Genomic DNA, 26,678 nt, shown 5'->3' on the forward strand with positions numbered 1-26,678 from the left:
TCATCTGCAAAATGAGGCGAGAGTAGGTGAGGGCTCTCCCAGCTCCCCTGCCCACAATTCCAAGTGTGCATCCTTTCTTAAAATATTTTTTTTATTGATTTTTACAGAGAGGAAGAGAGAGGAAGAGAGTTAGAAACATCGATGAGAGAGAATCATCGATCAGCTGCCTCTTGCACATTCCTTACTGGGGATGTGCCCGCAACCAAGGTACCGTATTTTTCGGACCATAAGACGCACTTTTTTCCCCAGAAGTGGGGGGATGGGAGTCCCTGCGTCTTATGGTCCAAATATAGCCTACACATATACTTTAAAAAAAAAGTTTTTTTACTTGCCCGGCTCTGTGTGGTCTCTGTGTGCTTGCCCGGCTCTAAAATGGTCCTAAATGCTGCTGTTTACTTTACAAGGTTGATTACATGTGTTTATGACTGTGATGTTGGGTTTTAATGCACATAAAATATTTTAGGACACTATTTGTTTCAGAATCTTTTTTTCTTCATTTCCCTTCTCTAAAAACTGGTGCGTCTTATGGTCCGAAAAATACGATACATGCCCTTGACCGGAATCGAACCCGGGACCTTGCGACCCATAGGCTGACGCTCTATCCACTAAGCCAAACTGGTTTCGACTGTGCATCCTTCTTAAAGGCTGATGTGGTATCTCTGCTCTTTGTCCCTCCGTGTCCACCTGAGTCAGGATTCTTTTGGGGGGAACAGGGAGGTGGGAGGTTGAGGATGATTTGGAGGGGTAGGCCATGTCTCACCAGTTGGACCCCTCTGCCTGTCTTTCCCACCAGGACAGTCCCATCCATACGCTGTCCTTCACAAGTGCTGTGTTGGCTTGAAGTCATGTTACCATCGTCATTGTTCATACCAGAACTACTTTAGGTCCTTTGATCACCAAGTATTCAGTAGTTCTTTTTATACCATTTAAAGGGTTTCTCAAAAAGTTCTCAAAGCAGCCAGCTTGCTGAAACAGCCCTTCTAGCCCTTCCGAAATGGCGTCGGTTGAGATTTTGGAGGGACAAACCTGTATAATTTCAGAGCAGAGCAGGTAAAGTTTAGTTCAAGAGTTCACCCAACTGAGTGGCAATCAGAGGATGGCCAGAAGGCCATTAAAACCCAGCAAACTGGGCCTCACCCCTGAGTTGGATTCAGTACAGCTGGAGAAAGGCTCAAAGGCTGGATTTCTAAGTTCCCAGATCGTGTTGACTCTGTCCCTTATTTAGCAGATGAGGAGACTATGGCTGGGAAAACTAAACACAAGGAAAGCTAGAACCCACATATTCTCATTCACAGTCCAATGCCTTTCAATTAAAAGGAATTGTTTTTATTTTATTTTATTTTGTGTTATGTTATGTTATTTTATTTTATTTTACTTTATTTTTTGGCCGTAGGCCCATAGTTCTCAAATCCTATATACTGGTAATAAAAGGCTAATATGGAAATCGACCCAATGGTGGAATGACCTGTAGGTTGTACACGGACCAGCCCGGACACACACTGACCACCAGGGGGCAGATGCTCAATGCAGGCCTCTAGTTTTCAATAAAAGAGTCACATTGGGAACTAGTTAAAATCTGGCTCCAGGAACTCAGTACACCTATAACAGCACATTGGAGCCAGCAATTCATTTGGCACCCGGATTCTTAAAAGCTCCCAGATGGGGGAGATAATAGATCAACCGAAGGACTTGTATACATGCATATAAGTACAACCAATGGACATAAAACTATGGGGAGGGAGGGGATATGGGGGAGGGAGGGAGGGGGGCAAAAAAAAATCATTAAAATATGTAAAAAAATAAATAAATTAATTAAAAAAATAAATAAATAAAATAAAATAAAAAGTTAAAAAAAAAATAAAAAAAATAAAAAAATAAAAGCTCCCAGATGATTCAGGTGTGTTAAATCCGAGACTCCCTAGTCTGGAGGAAGGTCAGAAACTTGTATTCGAGCAGGCACCCCAGCTGATCTGGGTATAGTTGCCAGCTGATACAGACCATACAGGAATGCTTTCCTGGCCTTGCTTCCTGTTTGGGGAAACATAAGACAGCAGGAGCAGTGTTAGTGTGGGGTTGTCTAAGTGAGAAGAACAACCTCAAAGGTTTGAGTAATAAAATCTCACATGAAAATTTTAGGAGTCTTGTGTTATAGCTTGAAATCTGGATGAGAAACTTATGGAACAATAATACAATATGAGTATTTAATGCACTAAGGGTGCTTACAGGTTTGAAGTTTCTTATTACAAGAAGACCTAGAAGACTCAGATAATATATCGATACTTTGTCCTAGACACGTTACCAATATCCATATGCCTTCGGCACCACGAACTCCACGTTGGCATCCTCTGTCTTCTGCATCAGAGCCCATAGAGTAATTTCTTAGAATTACACATTTTTTTCCAGTCAGAGAATCTCCTAGGTAAGTTTATCAAACATGAAATATTCTGCATTTCAAATATTGAATAGTAGCCGAGGCAGCGTGAAGTATTCTTTTCAGAGAGTGAGTGGAGAGCGCCCTCTGGTGGTGTTGCATAACAACTGAAATGCAGTGTATTTTTATCTTCTCCAAAAGGAGTTTTCACACTTCCAATGACCCATTTGTACAATGCACCACATTAGGACATGCTGTTTAGGTTGTTATGTTACGTAGGCTATCTTAGGAAAAATTTTAATTGGGACAGTGCCCCATTAAGAAACAATTTTTATTTAAAAAGAATCACTGTGGGTTGTGACTATGGCCCTTCCAAATGGGATCGCTTAAATAATCTGATCTTGGCTCCCAATTCTTTTCACTGCTGATTCGTTTTGTTTTGTTAGGGGGTGGAGGTGGGGCTTGCGCTGTAACATGTAGACATTGGTTGGGATGGGGTTCTAATGGAACTTGTCAAATCTCCTCCAGCAGGTTCTGGGAATAACCATCTCGGATGCTCAGGCATCTGATCCTAGGTGAAGACAGAATATTGGACCACATGACATTCCAGGGCTCCTTCCATTTTGTTCTCTGTCAACATTTCCTGGGCAATCGGATCTGTCTCCCCATTAATGCTGCTCAATATTAACAAGCAAAAGAAAAATACCAACCTCAGAGAAACAGTGAGCAGGAGACACCTCCAGAAGGCTCCAGTGATGATACCATACATTTCAGCCCCTGCTTTTTATTTTCCAAATTCTCCACCATGAGAAAGTTTATGATGGCCAGAATTAGGATTTATTATGATTGTTTTAAATAGATTGCTCTGGGCGAGTGACAGGAGGGAGTTTAACACAGAGCTAGCTAAAGTAATATCTGGACTCGCTAATGAAGATATGTTGTACAGAGCTACTTTCATGAAGAAATACGAGAATTGGCAGGGCCATAGTGGAGGTAACTATAACCGCTTGAATATGTGACCTGGGCCGTTCCGGGTCCCAGACATCGAACACAGTGTCTAGGTATCCATAATGGAGTCCAGGTATCCAGAATAATGCAAACCACCATTTCATAATCCGAAGATCCAGCACCTGACCCACACTTCCTCCCTAGGCCCAGACAGCCATCTAGTGCCCAAACCTCCCTCCCAGGACCCACAACTCAATCTTGTGGGCACAGGCCTACATTCAGGTCCCCAACCTTCAGGCCCCAGCCCCAAAACGCCATCTTGAGGCCCAGACCTCCAACTCATTGTATAGACATTCATTGGGGTCTGGACATCCACAGAATGGAGACCACCTCTACAGGATCCAGAGGTCCTGCCCCCACCCCAAACCTTCTCCCTGTGTTCAAGGTCTGGGCCACGGAATGAAAGAAGTGATCACGAAAACCTGACAAAGAAATGTATGACATGCCAGCAGTGAGGCCATGTTTCTGGAGAAAGTATGGGGAAACCAGGAGGAAAGGACCACATGTCAATAATACGTGTATTGGAACCAAGTCAGACTTAAACGTGGTTTGCTTCCCTTACACTCTGCATCTGCAGTATTGTTGCCGCTGGAGTACTTAGGTATGGGTCCAGTTTTCTTGATAAAAATACAAAACAAACCATGGCATTTGGGGTGTAAGTAAGCACCCCAAGGTTGGAGTTGTGCATTAAAAAGGATTTGTATAACCTGGAGCAGGCAGATAGCCACAGATGCCAAGCAGCTTTTTGACCTTCAGAAAACAGCTCACGTCTTCAAGAAATGTTGATTAATTTTAGAAGCAAAGTACATATATGTATCTTAAAGACAAGAAAATTTTAAGTGGAAATTGTGTTAAGTAATATCTCTAAGAGGCAGCCTCAGAAATACTTACCATTTTCTAGGAAACCTAAACCAAGTCAGAAAGTGTGTGCATGCACGTGCGCGCATGTGTGTGTTTGAAAGAGAGAGAGAGAGAGAGAGACAGAGAGAGAGAGAGAGAGAGAGAGAGAGAGAGAGAGAGAGAGGGGGGGGGGGGGGGAGGGAGAATTTGGAAGGGTAACATATGCTGATTTCTAGACTGAGGATGACAGAAATTATATTTAACACCAAAACCATTCTTTTAAATTTCAATTGTTTCTAGAAAGCAAAGCAGACAAGAGAACCTCATAGAGTTTGTGTGAGGAAACAAAATTAATTTTATGAAAATAACAAGAAAACAGGGGCAGGACCTATCACAAAATGATAAATTGTCACGTGAGCAATTTTTTTGAGTTAGTAGCCTAGCAAGCAAAAGCTTCACATAAGGCTCCTATAAAAAGTTTATGCAAGAGGCACAAACAAAGGCCTGGTGCAAATGCAGGGCTCCTTGTACAGGATTCTGGGGCTTCCTATTATCCTGAATGGGATTTACGTTTGCTCTTTATTAGGAAAAAGAAACGCCAATTCTCACAAAAGCATACTGGACTGCCTATGTTTTCGTTGTCAGGTTTTCCTGTCATTCAAACACTGTAACTTCTTTCCGCCAGTGGAGCTCTTTGGAGAGGACAATGTGGTGAACTGTTTCTCTACATCAGCATGTGGGTTCGGCAGCAAAACACGCTGGTATGTTTCCAAACATTAAAAAAATTCAGGCTTTCTTCTCCAACGACAGTTTAGGGAATCCCATTAAAACACCAAACTTGAGCCGAAGCCGGTCTGACTCAGGGGCTAGAGCGTCCGCCTGTGGACTGATGGGTCCCAGGTTCAATTCCGGTCAAGGGCATGTACCTTGGTTGTGGGCACATCCCCAGTGGGGAGGAGGGGTGTGCAGGAGGCAGCTGGTCGATGTTTCTCTCTCATCAATGTTTCTAACTCAATATCCCTCTCTCTTCCTCTCTGTGAAAAATCAATAAAATATATTTTTTAAAAATACCAAAATTTAGTATCCCCACCCTAATGCTACTAAGGAAGCACCCAAAGGAAGTGGTGAGAAAGCCTTTCCCTCATGTTCTTTGATGAAAGAAGTTTTCCACTTAGGCCATCTTCCACAACCTTTTCTCTCTCTCCACTGATTCTATTCCCTCTGCCTTCAAATGCATGCTTTGTATCCTTAAAAAGTTAGCAATGTCATAGGAAGACACTAGTATAGACCCAAAGGGCTGCTTTTTCCTGGTATTAGGAGCAAATCTATCTTGTCTGATTGCCTGTCTGTCTTATTATCCAATCCACCTTCGGGAGCAGAAGTCCAACAGGGCTACTGTTCTCCCAAGCAGGGTGGGAAGCTAGACTATAATAGCATTGCAGTAACTTCTTTAGAGAAGCAGCTTTAAAATAATTGTAGTAACTTTGATAACCCCTATAGCTTTTCTACATTGTAGCACATTATTTGTCATTTTATGTATTTTCCCCGTAATGAAATTAAAAAAATAGTAAACAAAAAACCATTTTTTTCTAATTGCTGCATTGATTACATTTATCCTCCCTTTCACTCCCGTTTCAAACAAGTATCGTAGTATACTTCAAACAAGTATCGTAGTATACTTCAAACAAGTATAATATTCAAACAAGTATAATAGTATAGGCTATACTGCTTTTTTTTTCTTTTTCTTTCTTTCTTTCACCTCTGCAATTTGGTTGCACCTATTAAAAACTTTGTCTATAATTTCAGAAACTTTTTATTGACCTGTCTTCCTGTTTATTAAAATTGTTGTTTTTCTGCCCCACTCGTATTTTCCTGTTCTCTCAGCAGTCAACATGCTGTTAGGCCCCTCCATGGCTCCCTGCCTCCCCCCCCCCACTACCCCCCCTCCACACACACACACACACACACACACACACACACACACACACACACCTGGTCCCACTCGGCTCTCCTCAGCCGCCCGCATCTAGAGGCTTGCGGAGCGCCCTGCACAGTCCTGGGGCAGGGTGGGGGTGTGGGGAGCAGCTCCTGTAAAGTTTAGTAACCCCGTGTCCGCATTGGGATTTGGCTGCAGGGTGAGTCTGCCTAGGCTGGATGGAATTGAGAGAGAATTGGAGGCCCCCCCCCCCCACCCCTCTGAATGGTTGTGATGTGATGGCATCCCGGATAATTCGAATATTCCTCCATTATTAGTATAGATCCTCACCTGAAGACATTTTTCCTTTTGATGTTTAGAGAGAGTGAAAGGGAGTGAGGAGAGAAACATGCATTGATTGTCTCCCACACACCCGAACTGAGGCTCAGAATCGAACCTGCATCTCAGGTAGGTGCCCTTGACTGGGAATTGAACCTGTGACCCTTCGGTGAGGGGCGGATGCACTAATCACTGAACCACACTGGGCAGGACTCATGTCAACTAATTTTCAATTAATAAGAATTATAAAATGGTTCCTCCAAAAGCTCTTGAACACTTTTTGTTTCAGGGGACTTTTCCTGAGCACATGCAGTGTGTAATCTGATTTAGAAGCTCACACAATCCATGTCTGCGAATCCCGGACAATTCCTGATGCTGACAAAACCTACCTTTCCTTCTGCGTTCATCCTTATAGACTGAATTTACTTGCCATCTGTATTGACATAAGTTTGGCCCATATTTAGGTCGCCTGTATCTGAAAGATGTTAAAAGTATTTAGTATATGTGCAAATGGCCTTTTATGCATTCATTCAACTGAGCAATCACACAAATAATGAAAAATCCCAAAAACTCATCATAAATGCCAACATTATATTTTTATTTTTAATCAATTTTTTTTTCAGACCTCAAAATATCCATAGTTGACAGAATAAGACATTAGGCATGAAATGAGATATAAAACCCACGGTCTGCAGAAAGGCAAGCAGTGTGTTAGCCCATCGGAATGACGGTACAGAGTGAAGGCCATGCGAAACCTCTCCCTTTTTGTCCTTTAAAAATATACAGTTCACGTGTTTTGTTGCGTTTCACTTGTAAACATGAGTCAAAATGGACAACGAGGCAATCTAACGACTACACAGGATAATTTAAAAACACTAGATAAAGAGATATAGAAATCAGTGTTCACTTTGGTCTCTAGTATGCTTAGGGTGGTTAATACCAAAAAATAAAAAAAATAATAAAAAACACAAGAAACCCAACACATATAATTAAAGCCAGCTTGGTGGTGGGTGCCAGTGGTTGGTAGATGTAAGTAAATCAGGAGGTAGTCCCACACCATCGTGTTCAAGCTGGTAACTCTCACAAGTGTGAAGCCACAGATGTATTACCCATCGCAATAGTTTCTCACAGTACAGTACTCTGCCATAACTTTTGCAGCTTTGTTCCACATATAAATTTTAAAAACGACTCACTGGTCAACTTCTCACTCTAACTGAACTATCGATATGACACAGATCACACAACCACCACATCTTAAAGAGGCCGATGACAGCTATGTAAGACAAAATTAGATGCTTTTAACAAGTTGTTCTTCTCTAAAAAAAAAAAAAAAAAAAAAAAAAAAATCTAGGAAATTAACATCAGGGCAGCTGCACTTGTACATACTTTCCCAAATTTTATAACCAAAGGGGAAACAAACATATATATTTTATGATAGACATTTCTTAGAGAAAACAGATAAATTAACTTAAATTAACTTTAAGACTTAGTGAGATTTCCCATGTCCTGTATAATTCATCTTACAGTGAATGTTACAAAGTCTATTAACACTTATGGGCTTCTATTCACAAACTAAATACAACTAGCATTAACTTGGGGCCACATTGGTGCAAAACAAAACCGGGCCAGACTAATTAGAAAGAAATCGGCAATAAAAACATCCTGTTTTCGTAGGTGGATCGATGCTAATACCATGATGTTCACTGATCCTTTTTCCTTACATTGCACACCAAACTTGCAAGTTATAAGCAGGTAAAAATCTTTCACATCTCTCCATTGTAAAAATACATCCAAAGTCTTCTAGTAAAGACTAGAAATGCAAGTATAAAAATGCTTCCACTGTAATCTGCCATGTAGCAAATGGATAGCTGGGAGACCGGTAGAGCATCTTTCTTAGGAATGACATTTGTGCTGACATGGGGGTGAGGTTAAGGAGCCATTAGCTCACAGACCTCCTGCCAGTCCCTGGGCAACTCCTGTAAACAGATGCTTCACGCAGCCCCCACCCCTCAGTAGCTGGACATGGCACTGCACATCACTCCACGTCTATGCCTTGGCAAGCCAGTGCTAGTTAGCTGGGTGCCTTGGGCAATGATGCTGCCACATGCCTGGCCTCGGGGCAGCACAGACATAAACACAGGAGATTGGCATCTTTTGTGCTGTTTGCCCAGCACGAATGCACTCAGACGTTCCTTCCTGCCTCAGCTTCTAGGCAGAGCTTAGCTGTTTCCAAATTGCTTCTGTGTGCTGCGTTGCTTACGTGGAAGAGTGACCATCATTTTTTTCATTCTAAGTACATGATCGGTGCCAGGAAATGCTTGGAGACTTTGCTAACTAAATGGGATGCTCGATGCTTCATTATTCACAAGTGTTTGTCGGAAACATGCAGTTTGTGAATTGCTGTCTACGCTATGGGAAGGTTCTGTACCGGAGAATGGCCAGCCACTGGGAGGCTGGAGCAGCATACAGGTGTGCTATGCATCAACGATGAGGTAGCCTTTTGTTGTAAACAGAATTATATTTCACCCATGAAAACGGACACTGTGCTCACATCTGTGATATTCACATATACAAGGAATTCAGGAATTCTACGGTCGAGTACTTTTCACATGAAATAGAAACAGGAGAACTGATAAATTCAGAAATTTTGATCTACATCAAACAGAGGTAGTTACTACTAACATCAGTATATAACACATAAAGGTCAGAGTTATTTGGTTTGTTTTGAGTAAGCAGGACTGTAGACTATTCTGTAAAGAAACAACAACATCATCATCATATGGTATGTTCCCTGAGCAAAGTTCTTTGTCCTGAGTATGTTATGCAATAGTGATAATATTCTTATATAAAAAATAAACCCAACTTTTAATCACAAGGTAGGTTTGGTATGTGCTCTTAGTTCAGTCTGGTGAAATGCTTAGCACGATTTCAAATTGCACCCATAGGTCCACAGTTACACTTTTTTATTTTTTTTTTAAGCACGACCTCAGCTCTGCACGTTTTAATATGGAAACAGGGAATGCCCAATTCTCAAGTCCGTAACTTCTCTAAGTCCATAGTTCTCTAAGGTCAAGAAACTTTGGTTTGGATTTCTCAAAGTGACTTGTCACCGTTTGCATTTTTCCTGTTCACCGGCTTATTAGACCTGCTAAAAATTAAGCAATGCCACTTTGATTTGTCTACATAATTTAAATACGCTTACAATCCTCACGTAAGGCAAGGACGGACTTCTCTACAGCTATATCACATTCAATATCGTCAAAGGTAAGCGTTGCATCACAGCACACTGACATTTCAGAACATGCTGTGGGGATTCTCACACACACTGTCGTGGAGTTCAGGCTCAGCGGCGGGGGACAGCCCCGGGTATTTCTCCGTGCACCCGGCTGGCTGACACACAGCAACTGCACAGGCCTACATGGAAGGACACATGGGAGAGGGAGCGGACACTGATCGGTAGAATATGTCACATTTGAACTTCCTTTCTTTCTTTCTTTCTTTTCTCTTTCTTTCTTTCTTTCTTTCTTTCTTTCTTTCTTTCTTTCTTTCTTTCTTTCTCTCTTTCTTTGATTATCTGAGCTTATACCAACAGGCTCATCATACAAAACTATTTATTGTCAATGTTAAGCATTATAGTTGGTACCTTCTTGGAGATATTTCAGTGAAGTACCCATGACAACTATAACCAGGATGACACCGAAGTGACTGAAACCCACAGGGGACCGATATTAGGACTGTTCCCCAGCCAATTTACTAACATAACCGAGGACCAAGCTGAGAGGCCTCTCCGTCGCCATCACTGCGTGTTCATCCTGACTCCACCGTGCGGGCTCCTTCAGCACGGCGACAGAGGGATCTCCCCTGAGATCCAGCTTATTGTATAAAATCCTTCCGGCTCTCTGCAAGGAGAGGTTCTGGTACCTCTGGCCCAGCTGGTCACTCTAGCTGCCTGCCACCAAACACTGCACTTTCTAATAGAGTCAAGGTCATACATATTGGGCAATTGTGAGCATCAATGATGTCTACTCTCAACCCTGGCATTCTATCCGTATCTCTGCTGCTTTGTTGGTTTTAAAAACAAGTTAGGTAACTCTCCGGGGGGGGCGGGGGGGAGAATAAAAATCGTCACCAAAATATATACCAAACCGTTTTTCTCCAAGGTCTTCAGTAGTAAACAGGGAGGACCCCTGCTCGAAGTGACGGTCAAAAGGAATGACTCAGTCAAGGAAAGCTGCTGTTGCCAGAACCCCTTACAAAACCTCACAACACGTAAAACATCAGGAGCTGGTATCGAAATGCCTCGGCAAACAATCAAGTCACTACATTGTTACATTGCCCTCCCCCCTTCCTTTCTCTTAATCTGTATCTAGTTTACAATAAAAATATATGAATTAAAAACATTGAAACATCGGCACAGAAATTACACATTCATTGTCTTTTCTGGAAATAATGTATCCCAGATTCAAAAAGCTGATGGCAGTCAGAGGCATGTGGAGTTAAGGTACTGCCTTCAAAGGGGTGGGAGCACTCTGTGGATATCAAGAAAAAAGGCAATCCCAAACGTGGGGGAAGCGGATGCTTTAAAAACCGTTAGTACCATGTGATTTGGCAGCTCTGAGACGTGAAGTATCCTTTGGTTCACACAAAAGTAACAACCACGTTTTTATTTGTAAGTAAGGTAAAAAAAAAAAGGGAATGGCATTTCAAGAAAAACTCCAGGGACTATTTTTTTTTGAAACCATCTAAATAAAAATGCTTCCCATGAGTTTTCAATTGTTGGGGATGTCAAATCCAGTGAGGGAGGGTGTGTGCTTATATCCGTACACACACATATAAAGACACACTTTCTTTATATGTGTATGTCCCCCATTGCGATATAAATCCTCCTACACACACACACACAGACTCAGGCTCTCTCCCTCTCACACATGCACATATAGGTACACATAGTATCTCATTCTCTGAATCACATCACACATGACACTGCTTCAATGTGATTTGCTTAAGAGTGATTTGTCGGTTTTAGAAAAAATTCACAGTTCCTCAACAGTAGTTAAAAATCCCAGGTCAGCTGCTGCTTGTGAAATACTGTTCCCCTATCCTTGCATGAGGTAGACTTCCCAACCGGGGAGAGAAAACGATACGTCAAGAAGCAGGGTTATGTCTTTTTCCTCTTCTGGATGGAAGGCCCCTTTTTGCTTTGTTCCTCGGGGGCCGCTGCCGACTTCGTGGAGGAAGCTTCCTGCGGGGACCTGCCTGGCCGCTCTGCCATCTCCGACCTCGCCTCCTGAGGAAATGGGGGTGATGTGCAGCCGTGCCCTCCCCCCGCCTCCCGCGGGAGAGCCGCAGTGCATGGCTGAGAATCCGCTTCCTGTCTTCCCTGAGAACTGGCGGGCGGCTGCACAGCAGTTTTGAGCGGGCAGTTGGCCACCATGTGTGTGATGCTCTGACAGTAATGGCACTTCTTTGGCTGAGGAGGTAGACTACATTCCTTAGCATGATGATCAAGGCCACCACAGTTGTAGCATCTGCAACAAGAATAATGAAAACATCTTAGAAGTAGGGATTATGTGTCGTTGAGATGTTATTCATGTGTGTAAAGAGATACCCAGATACACAAACTGCCAATGAGGTCAGCTCATTCTCATGTGCCTTCTTTGGTGCGCAGGTGATGCTGTTCTTCAGACCATGTGCTTCCAAGGCCATCGTCACGCTAACACTCCCGCAAAGGCAGAGAGCCAGTTGTGCTGACACACCAGTCAGCGTAAAACGCGAAAGGCTGTGTAATCACTTCCATACAGAAATCACTCCTTTTCAAGATCTGCCAGGTTATCTTAAAAAACAGTTTGGCCCACTAGAGGGCAGCCAATGCTCAACAAAAGAGCAAACAGCTAGCTTTAAAAAGGATAAAATAAAACAAACCGATGAACAAAATCAATCCAGAGACAGAAACATGGAACAGACTGATGGATCTCGGAGGGAAGGAGGGGATGGATTGGGGTGTGAAGAGATTATATGCATATATGGACGCAGACAAGAGGGTGGTGAAGGCATGGAACGAGGCAGGCTAGAAGGGGTCGATGGTGGTGGTGGTGGGGAAGGGGACATATGTAATTCTTTCAACAATAAAGATAAAACAAACAAACAAACAAGCAAATATAGTTAAAAAATACAGCTGTTGATATAATATGCACTGGCAGTGCACTCAGCAATTGGGAAAATTATAGAGCAAATTCAATTTTATCTGCTTAACCTTTCTTTGCGTATTATTTTGACTTTGGAAACCAGTTGACTGGAATAATTTTGTTCCTTTGTCCAAATTAAGCAATGCAGGGAAATCTGATATGTAGGAAAATCAGATGTCTATGGCAAATGGTATCCGGCAAATTACCAAATAATTTTAGAGTAGTACAGTAAGTGTCTGATCAGAATGCTGTAAAATAAAGCTCCTAACTACTTAGGACTGGATTTTAAAAGGTTGATGATAGGTCAGAGATGGAAAGAATTTATTTTCTACTGTAAGAAATTAGTTTTCCTCTAGAGTAATTCTTTTAAATTGAAATAAACATAAATCCATCCTTAATTAGTGTTTAAATACACATTGGGTGCATAACTTTATATTAAATCTTTGAAAATTTGACTTAGCGTCTAAAAACTGAGCAAGTAAATTATTTTGAAGATATATTTGCTTAATTCCAGCCAAACTTTCTTTTAAAATTTAACATAAAAAAAAAACAACAAAACAGCATACAGTGGAGAAAATAAATATTCATAATTACAAAGATTTTTCATCTCCACACCTCCCAATCCGGCTTTTGTTGAGTATAGAATTTCCTTATTAATTTGTCTCCAAATGAAATGTTTTAAGGACTTTCTATTTCAAAATAAATTTATGACTCCATAATTCTTATGAGGAAGCACAAACAGGTCACAAAGATGTTTTGTTTGTTTTAATGGCAAAATAAGTGGCAACTGTGAGAGCCAGCTTAAGACTATTGACAAAAAAATAATTAATTGTAATTAGATTTGTCTGTGTGAGAATAGCAAGCTCAATGAGTTATTTTTACTATGCATTTCAATGACAAACTACTAAGCTACTACTAATCTACTGAGCAATATATGTAGAATACTTAGTATTTTATTTTTTTGGGTAAGTTACAGAGAGTGATTTTTACTTGGCAAAAACTAGGATAACTACGGTTTACTTCTCATCAATACTACCTTATAGATGTTAGAATAATGAATTCACAAGATGGGCTTTTATTATTTGCAATATTAGTAAGTATTTATCTAGGGGAAAAATACATCACATTTTCAAAAATTAAGGAGAAAACCAATACAGTACTTTTTTTCTGGTTAAATTATTTATTGTGTAATTACATACCTTCATATCATAATTACATACCTTCGTATAATAAAAAAAATTGTAATTAATACTACAATAAAGATTCACTATTGTTTCAGCCATGTGTTTACAAAGATAGTGCAAATTGAAAGAATAAAAACTGCTAATGCTTGAAATTCAGGTCCCCAAATTAACACACTAAAAAATGGCATCTTTCAGAAATGTAACCATATTACTTATAACAACGTTTTCCCATATTCTATAATAGATAAGTGGATCTTTAAATTAAATTTGCCCATCTATAAAATATCTCCTTTTGAATTAAATTCACTTTCTTGAGGAGAACATCCAGTTAGGAGCTCATTTTCGAAGAAAAGGAAAATAGGTTAAAGGCTTCCGCGACAGAGCAGGCTCTCCTGCAGACACATCCATTTCATCAGTCACTGTGGTGTGCACTGCGCTATCCAATTTAGAGTACCATTTGCCCACTCATTTACCAAGGGCCTGATGTCAAGATTCCACTTTCACAAATAGGGTCTTCCATCATATTCTGTATGTGCATTTACTGTTCCATTTGAGGTTCAAAAGTTATTTTGAAGGATACTATATAATTCTGGTTTCCTTGCATTTTGCCCTGCCTGGTTAATTCACCCCCACCCCCCAGCTTCTCAGATACATGCTATCCCTAAGCCAGACTGCCTTCCACCCAGGGAAGATTTGCATTTAGTGTATATATGCTTAGCCTTCAAAGCGGAGGAGCGGTATTTATTCTCCTATTCTACTTAATCATTCAGTGTCAATCACTCCTACGGAGAGTGCAGATCACACTCCATTATAAAACCTTTTTCCTTCCCAAGGGACTGACACCAAAATGGAAATGTTCGGTTACCTTTCAGCCCTCTAATGATACCAGTCCACATACCCCACAGAAGCTCTCCAAGGCACCAGTTTCCTTTGTTCCCTCTCCACACCTCCCAATCGGCTTTTGTTAATGGGAATGAATTACACTGGGATGTAGGCATAAAACCGCCATGCGTACCCATCTGTCCCTACACGCTTAAGACATATAGGGCTTAGCAAAAGTAAGTTTACAGCTGTGAGTGTGAGGAATGGTTTATTCTTGTTTTATTATTTATTTGTATTATAACTGCAAACCTATTGTACCTTTGCTCGCCCCTGTATAAGGACAGACTCAAAAGCGAAAGGCTCACAAGCAAAAGTAGCAGGAACCATTCCCTGTGTGTGTTCCCATAGCCCAACTAGTGTTAAGTATTTTACTAAACGATCAACCAATGTCACAAAGGATATTTTGAAGATAAAATATTGAAGATGAAAATAAATTAGAATGTTCAGATTAATCTTAGAGCTTTATCAAATTCTTCATAAAATTCCTTTGTATTTTAATTATAATGAGCTAGCATAGGACGTTCTTATTAAGTTACTTCTTATAAGATACTTAAAATGGAAACTAGATAATCAAATTGAAGTCAATTTTTAAAAGACTATCAAAATAAGATTAAAATTTTAAATGAAAGGAGAATGCCAACAATAGATGTAGAAGCACCTAAATGGAAAAGAAATAAAAACAGATCTTTTGAGATTTATATCTTTAGGAATATCAATTACATTATGAAATAACTGAGTTTTAATAAACTAAGCCCAAACACCTACTAAGTTAACCAAAACATAGCCGAATTTTTGAGGATTCCATAATAAAAATGGAAACTCTTATTCAGAAACCAGATCTGCTAAGATACTTGAAAAAATTACCATTTTGGGGGTCCAAACTAAGTAAATTATATTTAAGTGACTCCATAATGGTTAGAACTGAGCTCAACTAAAGACCACTAGATTCTATAGACATTACACAGAAACATTGGTTCTTAGATGATACCTCAATAGCTTAAATGAAACAATTCATTTCCATGCCAACACAGACTGGGAGGGAAGGGGGAAAAGAGGAAAGGTTTTATATATCTTATTTCCTTACTGGGAATGAAACTGTAGATTTTGACAGAATAAAAGCCCACAATCTTTTACCATCAGCTAACCCTGCTTATTGTGGGGGGTAGGGGAAGGGGGAGCAGAACATCGCAAATCTACTGAGTTTAGCTTCAGAAGTGGTTTCTCTTTTTCTTAGGCCATTATTCAATTCTTAGTTCATCAATCAAGGATGGGTTCAATGTAGGCAGAATGGGTGATAATTTACAGCTCTTGAATCGATTGATGCTTTCTCTAAACTTCGACCATCATTGCCAATGAGCATTCATTGATTTCCCATAACAACTCTTTTAATTCTCTATCTTTCGTTGCCTGCATCTAAAACAGCTCTCAAAAGGATGCATATTTGTTTAGCATGCAAAACCTGAGTTTAGCACTGACATAGCCACATTCTGTTGGTTCTTAAGTAGAAAAATTACTTTCTTATGGACATAAATATAATAACAAGATCACGGCTTTTAATAAAATCTATTAGCCATGGGGTTTTTAAAAGCTCTGCTATTTAAACTACATATTGCCTAAAAGAGTGCCACTGATCAAGTAACTTCTGTGCACGCTTTCCTATACTTAAAGAGGAAGCAAGTCTGTAATAGATGTCTACAACCCTAGGTTTGCAGTATTAGCTTTAAAAAGCAAAATTTGGACCCTACAATTGCCACTCAGTTCTTTCTGGTGCAAGATAAACTGGTAGATGTTTGGATGGTTCTGTGTTGCCTAGTTCTACTCACAGTGCTAGTAAGCAAGGACCAGTCTGTGTTGGCATGGAAATGTGCTTTCAAACTCTAGAACTGCTGGCAGTGGAAATAAATACTCTATGTCTCCTCCAAACCTCAATTTTCAGATCATTTACTAAACTGACTTGGGATCTGTACTGAGTTCAAAAGATGCCTTTTCTCTTTTCAATACTCCTGCACGTCCCTCCTGGAGATGGAGCCCACAGCCTGGGCATGTGCCCTGACCAGGAATGAAACCAATGACATTTTGGTGCATGGGATGATGCTCAACCAACTAAGCCACACCAGCTAGGGCCAAAGGGTGCTTTTTCTTAACTTACCATTGTTCTAATCTCATTTATTATCTGGTTCTATGATGAGAAATTATCGAGATATCTTGTCTGTTAGTGGATTCAAGTACTTATAATGCCCATGCAACCATTTTCATAAGTTCAAATGAAAAACAGAAAAATACAAGCATGTAATAGATAGTAGATCTTAATGAAATCAATGTGATTCGTTAGCTGGTATGATATATACAGTTACATGTTTTATCTTGTTTGATGTCTTCTCTTTACTGCTTTTTGGATTATCTTATATTTTTAGTGTTTGGACACTTCCTGATTAATGCCAGTGTCATCTACATGGCAATGCCAGCTAAAAATGCACTAAAGTGTCTTGGAAACCAGCTAAAGTATAGCAATAGCTCTAATCACAAACCTTTCATCATCTCATAGAAACAAGATAAGATGGACAATGTGGGGGACAGATATGTGATGAGTGGCAGTGCAGCGTATCAAGAGAGGCATGGATGGAACATATAGCAGTTTTAAGAGATATAAGAAAGAGGACATGGGACGGGAGAGAAATCATTGGAGAAATGGGGCAAAAGGGAGTCTTTTTCACATAAGAACATTTCAATCAGGTACAATTAATGATAAGCCAGACATTTTTGTATTTCATTACATCATATTTAAAAGTAGTTGGAGGACTTCGTGACAATACCATGAAACAAAAACCATTTGTTGAGAGGTTGCTATTTTGTAGCATAACTTAAGAAAGAACTTAATAATGAATTTTGGGTCACGAGTTAAAGCTGTATTTGAAACAAAAATGTTATCTCTCGTTCAAATGATAAAAAAAACCAAACATCCCAGACGGGTAATGGAAAAGCTGGGGGAAAAAAACAAAGAGAAAAATGTACTAACACAGATAGCTTAATGCTTTCCAATTTCTTGGGAGTAAAAAGTTTGTTATGATATAGAACCCTATCTCACAGGCTGTGGGCACTCTGTCAGCACGGCTTTGATGGTCCCAACAGAACCAAGGAGGAATGGCCAGGTCCTACACACACACACTCTACATGAAAGCCACATGCATTTTTGAAGTGGTAGTGTTGTAACTACCCAAACTTTGGTTGAAATTAGTCCTGGCTGAAACCTAGGCCAGTTTATCTACCATATTTGGTCATGCTGACCTTCAAGGTATAGCAGCGTATTTTTAGAAGGTGGGTGCTGGTATCAAATATGAAAGAAAGGAAAGACATTTCATATTTATCTTGAAATGGTCACAACTAGGTGTTCACATAGATGAAAGACTCAGATCACATATGCGATCTGAAAACGTTGGCTCATTTTTCCATGACAGACAACAGCCACGCTGAAAACTTAAAACCCCCAGAGCTGCTTGCTTTTCACCAGAACATTTCACACCCGCCAGTGTCAGAGGTGTGACATCTGCTGTAAATAAGCACTGGTTCGGCCTGAAGAAATACAATTCTACGGCTGCCTTTCTGTCAACTTTTATAAATGTTTCTTTCTTGGTCATCACATGATTTGTTTTAGGCTTCGGCTCTGTAAAACAGCCTTATTTTTACGGTTGGCACTACTTCATTCTAAAATGATACCTTTTTCTTTGTAAGCACATTAAATTTTTTTGTTTTACTACTAGTAAACATTTGGCCAGAAGCACAAGAAAGTTTAAAAGAGGAATGTCATCATGATTACTTGATAGGTGAAGCAATAATTTATCTAGAGAAGTGAATGTAAACATCAAAAGAGTATATGAAAGAATTTAAAATACATAATAAAACTACCTTGAGTATTTAAAAAAAACAAAAAAACCCTTAAGTATAAATATAAGGACTACAAAACAAAAAAAGTGATGAGCTCATATTTTATCACACAGAAGGAAGAGACAGCATGAGAAATTTTGAAGAAAAGAAAGAGGCGTACAGGTCAGAATCAATTTCGGTGGCGTGACTGAGGAACTGTATAGAAGAAGGTTAGATGACATTCCAGGTGTGAAACTGGTTGTTTGCAAGCTGGATGCAAAAGAAGGCTAGATTAAAAGATGTTTTAATTATCATTATTACCCTAGTTTTATTATTATTATTGTTATTACTTAGCCAAATGGCTTATTCAAAGCTTTGAAGCTATCATGACTGAGTTATCTTTAATGCAAGTAATAATGTTGGTAGAATTAGTTTCTATGAAGATCGAGTATCAGAATATCTCTCTATTGCCCTGACTGGTTTGACTCAGTGGATACAGCATCAGCCTCTGGACTGAAGGGTCCCAGTTCGATTCCGGTCAAGGGCATGTACCTTGGTTGTGGCCACATCCCCAGTGGGAGGTGTGCGGGAGGCAGCTGATAGATGTGTCTCTAATTCTCTATCCCTCTCCCTTCTTCTCTGCGAAAAATCAATAAAATACCTCCTTATTGTTGTATTGCTAAATTAATATTGCTACTGAATTGCTGCTAGATCACTGAATTAATAAGAACTATATGTACACTTTCCATATACACAAAGTTTATGCGAATAGCATACAAATTTGTATGGAGACCTGTTGTTCTGGAGCACACTGCTATCTAAAATGTACCCACAGTATTAACTCATGTACAAGAGACAAAAGGAGATTGTGCCAAAACAACTCTATAGCTACTCAGGAATCAGACGGAGTTAAAACTATTGTGCTGAAATCAAGAAGGAGAGGCTTCTAATGATCAATAAATTTGATCTGTTCCACCACCAGCTACTGCTGAAGAAAATGATTAGGTGCAGACAAGAAGTAAATGACCTCAGTCCACTTCCCCTTCTAGGCCAATTGGTCTTCCTGTGACTCACTATATACTGCCCTTTACCAAGAATGAGCAGTTCTTAAATTGTTCACCATGTGGTTAGGTAGGTGAAAATTGAACCAGGAAAATTGCCACTAGGTTCAGATAACCTTTGAAACTGTGATATTATCTCTTCTCCATGTGGGTCTGATTTTGAAAATTAAAGTTTAAGGTAAAGTCATATAAGGTATTCTTGGCCTCATTGCTACTTTCCCTTCCTCCTTATAGGTTGTAGTCCCCTTCACGTCAACCAGCCTTTTATATGACAAAGGTCTGATAGTCAGGCTGCTGGGAGTTCCTACAGATCTTTTCGCTGGCCACTGTTCCCTTAAGGAGAGCCTGTTTCCCTATTTGAACATGTTAAGGCTGTGACCCGGTGAAACCATGACCATTGACATAAAATGCGACCGCTCTCAAGCCACGGCCAGAGGGAAAACTGAAGATGTAGGTATGAGAAGAGCAGATGGGTCCCTGCGCAGGCTCAGAGTGATTTTCAAATGCCCAAATCATCTTAATGTTTCCTATTAGGACTAGAGCCTACACGTTAACCAATTTATGTGTGCACAGACTATAAGCCAAAATTGGCTTTGTTGAAGACAATTCCTTGAGTATTTGAACCATAGAGTTTTCATCTCCTTTGAATTTGACTGGTAGAAATTTACATGAAGAATTGATTATCTTAGTTAGACAAAAGAAACAAATCCACTGAATAATTTTTCTATTGTTTTTTTCTAACAACAACAAAATCTTGAATAACATCCTGGCAGGTGTAGTGAAAGGAGGTAAACTTGTTTGGATAATACTATTTCATCATCTTCCAGTTTCCATATTGCATTGCTCAGTACTGTCTGATTTTTCTAGAAGGTATAGAAGATACCAGGAGCCCTAGCTGGTTTGGCTCAATGGATACTGGGTTGGCCTGCCGACCCATAGGTCCTGGGTTTGATTCTGGTCAAGGGAAGGCACCGTGGTTGCAGGCTCCTCCCTGGCCCAGGCCCAGGCCCAGGTCAGGGTGTGTGCAAGAGGTAACCAATCGATATGTTTCTCTCACATCGGTATTTCTCCGTCTTTCCCTTTCTTTACAAATCAATGGAAAAATATCCTTGGGTGAGGATTAAAAAAAAAAAATGTACCAGGAGATAGTACTTATTTGTAGTCTTATTTTTTCCCTCAGTTGAGAATTTAGAATTTTTCATTTTCTGAGAAGAAAACTGACAAGATCTTTCATAATTGTTAGAAGAATAAGCACACAAATACAAAGACACTCTCAACAATGATGGTGAAATTAATTATAAAAACTATATCAGATTATGTCTTTACATAAAATAATCCAAGATATACTAGTAGTTTATCAAATTTAAGAATCAAGGAGTGAACAATCTGTTTTTAAGGCCAAAAGGACATTTGTTATCTAGTTAGGGAGGCTGTTATCATAGAATATGTTTTAAGAAGAAATTTTTGCTATAAGGACCTATAACAGTACTCTTTCACCTATAGGTTTAATAAGTAGACAAATGCTAAAAGCACTGACTGAAAAGAGATAAAGAGCATAGAAATGAAAACACTCATTGATTTTGATCATTTTAATCAATGTCTAAAAATGAAAATGTTTGCTATCATAAGCTAAAAAAATGACCACCCTCTCCTCAACAAAATTATGAGCCATGAAAGTTTTCAAAGTACTGCCTCTTGAGGACAAAAGTCTAAGAAGAAGAAGAATCAGAAGTAATAAAGAGCTGGAACCTTTTAGAAATGTATTTGAAATCTGGATCAATATTTTCAAGAAGGGTATGTTTCAGACTCATCCTTGAACAATTACTTGCATTCAAATGATATTGCCTATGTTGGATATGTATATCTTTATATCAGATATACATGTCCAAAATGTGGAATGAATTTTGAGTTCACTACATTTAAATTCTTATTACTTTCCAACACAGGTATTTTTCACCATCCCTTTGCTTGTATATTTGTAATTATCTGAAAAATAATTTAAATATATATTTTAAAAGGGTCTATTGAACTCAGATGATAAATGATGATGACTATTCTTCCTGGCCTATCGGTGGCTAAAAAAATGTAGAATTTGATAAAAGGTGTAAGAGATAGAAGATATAGCCGGGACCAGTTTGGCTCAGTGGATAGAGCGTCAGCCTGCGGACTGAGAGGTCCGGGGTTCAATTCCGGTCAAGGGCATGTACCGTCGTTGCAAGCACATTCCCAGGGGGAAGTGTGCAAGAGGTAGCTGATCAATGTCCCTCTCTCATCGATGGTTCTTTCTATCCTTCTCCCTTTCTCTCTGTAAAATATCAATAAAATATATATATTTTTAAAAAAGAGATAGAAGATATAGTCACAATTATTGTGATCAACAGGAATGGTTTTGTAAAAGAGTTGGTCTGGCTACAACAAACTAGTTAAAAGCTATGAAATATGAGTTCAGGTTTATATAAATGGAATAGAAAACAAGCAAGGTAAATTTATGACATAAAAAAGAAGACATAAGTGAAAAACAAAGGTTTTGTTTAGAAAAGCAAGTTAGCTAGCTTAGGGGGGGAAAAACAAACAAAACAGAAACCAAGATTACTTTTAATAATTTAATATCTTAAAAATCTTTCATCTTATAGAAAAAAAATTGAGTTTCAAAATTGATGTATACATTGTTCATGACCACAAATCTATGACAGAAAGCTCTTCTAAGTAAAAGCTTCCAAACTCCACTCAATTTCTCATTATCTATTGTAGTTATCTTCTAACAAGTCTTTTTGATTCAATTTTAGGATCACTACAAGGAGTCTTCAAAGAAGTAGTAAAGAGAACTGAAACTTCACCGTTGGTTCATGCGCATTTTTTTAGATACTGCCAGTCTGGAATTTGTGGAGAAGCTAAGGTTGCAATCCCAGAGGAGACACCATGGAAAGGAGAGATGGTAGTTAAGCCACAGGGCAGATTCAACTAGCAAAACATGAAACTTTGTCTGCGGAGGACCGCAGACAAAGTTTGCAAAAATACTTCTGTTTGGTAAGTTCCAGGTGAAGGAACCAGTTAAAGTTTAAGAAAGAGCAGTCACAGAAGTAGGCAGGGGGGCAAGAAAAGAGGCATTTCTCTAGTTTAAAAACAACTTTTGTAATGGGGAAATTGGCCAACAGCAATCAAATAAGTTGATTACAAACTCGGTTGACAGATTTAGCAAGCAGGAAGTAGTAAGAAGTCTCAGGTAGAACATACACACAATACAGAAGAATTAAGGAACTAAAGTGAGGTGCAGTGTTAAATATCAATCAACTTCCTCCAAGTCAAACATGCATATCTCAGGAAATGGGTCTGCTAAGTGGATCCACTTCGTCGGAGTGGAGAAGCCCTATCCAAAACTGGATACTACATATTTTTTTTGAAAATCAGCCAAGTTCAAAAGAAAAACAGACAGAAGCCTGAATAGGAAATTCACAAAAAGAGAGAGAAAAATGACACAAATACCTTAAATATTCACATTAGCAAAAATTAAAAACAACACACAAACTTTAAAAATCAACCATACAAAAAAAAATCAATCAATTATATCATCTTCAAATTAGCATATAAAAATACTCTAATCTTACCACTGAGAACAACTAAAAATACTGGAGAAACTATTTTTAAAAAATCTTTTGAAATTGTATCTTTAATTAGGCCAGAAAATGAGGAATGCTTAGAAGTGAAAAATAAAGTAAAAGCAGAAGGCTAGGGTGGTAAAAAAGGCACACTGAAACAAACGCCCCCATGCCGGTGCCTGTTACTTTAAGGTTTGACCTTGCAGGGGAACGATGGAGCAAGGGTTGGGAAACAAGGCCTAAAACCTGTCTGGAAGTTGAGAATCTAAAAGAGATCTTACCCATACAACCAGAACACCCTCTCCCCAAACTGCATTCAAACACTGAAGATAATGAAAAAACAAAAACAAAACTTGTCCTGAGGAAAAGGATGGCACAAACGTTTTCCTACACCCAACATGGGAGGAAGAGAAAACAAATCTTCCCTTAGAACTGATGACCACAACCCAGACTGTGTATGGTGTTGTAGCTTAAGTGGGGATATGGCATGAACTAAGAATTCATTATTAATGGTTCCAACCCATTTAGTACAAGTGCCTCCAGGCACATGACAAAGCAAACAGACATACAAGAAGTCCCCAGAAAAAATTGTACCTTTCAGGCCAGGAGTCCAAGAATCCCCATAGATAAAAGTAAAAAAAAATAATTAATTAATTAATTAATTAAAATGAAAAAATAAGTGGTTAAAAAAAAAATCATACAATGACCTGGCCAGTGTGAGGTCCCTGAGGAAGACAGAGTTCTGCTTCTAGAATGCCTTTGGATTTGAAATGCAGCATACATCTTCCCTGGGTCTCCAGCCTATTTGAGAATTGCCTACAAATTTCAGATCTCCCTCCAGACTGCCATCAGCTCAAGCTGAGCCTAAAGGTAATATCAACTCTTCTCTGGGTTTCCAACCTGCTGGCCCTACCAATTTTAAACTTGCCAGACCCCACAATCACATGAAACTATATCATCCATATGTGGAATGCCTAGAAATAGAAAAAGTTAAGTAATTGAAACTAAAAGCTCAATTGATGACTTAAAAAGCAACAGGATCAGAAATATTTGAAGAGAATGTTAAGAACTTCTGCTTCCAGCAGTATCACCAACCAAATACTCTAAAGAACACTTAGAAAAAACCACATTTTTAAACATTGCTGGGCTTGCAGAAAAGAAGGGAAATAGTCTCCCAGCATATAAATCTAGAGGAAAAGTTAGAGCAAGAAAACAAACATTAAAATCTCAATCAGGGCTCATAATTAAAGACCATGAGGGAGGGTCAGCAGATACAAAGTACAGATTTAGACTTCCAAGGGCTTCACTGGAATTGCCAAAGACAGACTATAAAATAGCCAGACACAAAGTTCATAAAGAATTAAAAGATAAATTAACAAAATGAATAATCAACAAAAAACTAGCAAAATTAGCCATGCATGTTTGAAAATATGAAATGCAATAGAACTATTAGATATTAAAATGGTACTATAGACGTTTATAACAGTGGAATTATTTATTAAACAGCAACTTAGACAGAGCTAAAGGTAGAATTGGTGAACTGGAAAATAAACCTAAAGTTACATGGAACACAGAATAGACAGATAAAAAGAGAGGTTAAGAAATACTGAGAATAGATAAGAATGTCTAAAGTACCTTAAATAAGTTTATGAAAGAGAGAGGAAGAGAGAGAATAAGCAGAGAGAGAATGGAGAGAATAAAGGGGAGTTAATATTTGAAGAGAAAAATGTCTGAAATTTTTCCAGAATGGATGAAAGACTTGAACAGTTAGAGGACATAAAACATATACCAAGCAGAACAAATAAACATGAATGCACATCAATGCATAATACATTAAAACTATAGAAATTTAGGACAAAAAGATGTTATAAGTAGTTACATAGAAAAGAAACATCATCTGCAAAGGAACAGCAATTAGACTGATGGCAGATAACTGCAAATAATGGAAACCAAGAATCAGTATAAAAATATCTTTAAAACTGAAAGAAAACATTTGGTAACTAAAAATGCAAACCCTAGCTTTTAGGAACAAGAGTAAAATAAAGATAAATTCAGATAAAAACCAGTTTACCATAAACAAATATCCCTATAGTAAATTCCAAACAATATATATTGCAGGGGGGTGGGGGGGCAGGGGGGGGAATCTCAGAAGGAAGGTAGGAGATGAAAGAGGAATAGTGAATATATATTTCATTAAGTACGTAGGTAATAATGACTGATAATAATAACAAACAATAATAATTTATAAAGTTGAAAAAGAAAAATTGAAGCATATCCTATATATTTGAAAAAGATTCCTAGGCCTTAAAGTACTCTGTGTATCATTATTTGATGGAAAGGACTCAAAAGTAGAAATAATTCTAAAAATATTTATCAACTATTATACCATATGTACCAACCAATCAGAATGGTCAATAAACTTATAGCTATCCCAGTATGCAATTGCTGAATATGAGCCTTAGTTAAGTTGTAAACTAATTTTAGAATTTGTTACTTGTATAACCATGGTAGTATTCAAGCAAACCAATGAAATACTAGAAATAGATTGTATTGTATAACCCATGAACTACTGAAGGGAAAAGGTGAAACAAGAAAACAAACATTAAAATCTCAATCAGGGAAAGAAGGGGAAGAAAAAACATCGACATAAAGAAAGTAAGAATCAGAAAAACCCAGAGTGAACAGATAAAAGACGTATAGTAAAAATATATCAATAATGGCAGTATCAACATATATAGATAAATTGTACCAGTTCAAATACAGATTGTCAGATTAGATTTTAAAAAATACTAAAATCAGCTATATATTGTATCTAAAATATAACAACATGAAAAAAAAATTGAAAAGTGGTGAAAGAAACTGTAACCCTGACTGACCTGTGCCCCACCTCCAATTCATATGTTGAAGCCCTACTCATTAATGTATTTCAGGACAGGGCCTTTAAAGAAGTAATTAAGGTTAAATGAGTCATAAGGGTGGGGCCCTAATCCAATATGAATGGTGTCCTTATAAGAAGAGGAAGAGACATGGGACATGTGTGTTTGGAGAAAAGGCCATGTAAGGGCGGTGCACGAAGGCACCACATGCAAACCAAGGAGAGAGGCCACAGGAGAAACTAAACCTAATGACACCTTGATTTTGGACTTTTAGCTTCCAGAACTGTGAGAGAATAAATTGTCTTTTAAGCTACTCAGTCTGCGGTATTTGGTTATGGCAGCCCTAAGACATCAGACAAATATTAACCAAAAGAAAGCTGGTTTTATTAATAATATAGAGAAAATACACTTTGAGGCAAAAATATACTATTCTTGGGAATAGAGAAAGATGACAAATAATGAGAACTGGTTCCATTCATAATTTAAATGTCTATTATACACACACATATATACAGAATGTATACACACACATACACACACACACACACACACACACATAT

At 38.7% G+C, this 26,678-nt stretch overlaps 1 protein-coding gene across 1 annotated transcript in view; it reads right to left on the reverse strand.

Moving 5' to 3' along the window:
* Positions 1-7,050: 7,050 nt before the first annotated feature.
* Positions 7,051-26,678, reverse strand: part of LIN28B (lin-28 homolog B) — a 67,865-nt gene continuing 48,237 nt past the window's right edge. The window contains exon 4 of the mRNA XM_036414415.2: positions 7,051-12,001. Within this exon, the coding sequence (XP_036270308.1) occupies positions 11,632-12,001 (370 nt within the window). The 3' untranslated portion in view covers positions 7,051-11,631. The remainder of the gene's footprint in view (positions 12,002-26,678) is intronic.

This window comes from Pipistrellus kuhlii, unplaced genomic scaffold, assembly GCF_014108245.1.
Source record: "Pipistrellus kuhlii isolate mPipKuh1 unplaced genomic scaffold, mPipKuh1.p scaffold_m20_p_5, whole genome shotgun sequence".
NCBI classification, from domain to species: Eukaryota; Metazoa; Chordata; class Mammalia; order Chiroptera; family Vespertilionidae; genus Pipistrellus; species Pipistrellus kuhlii.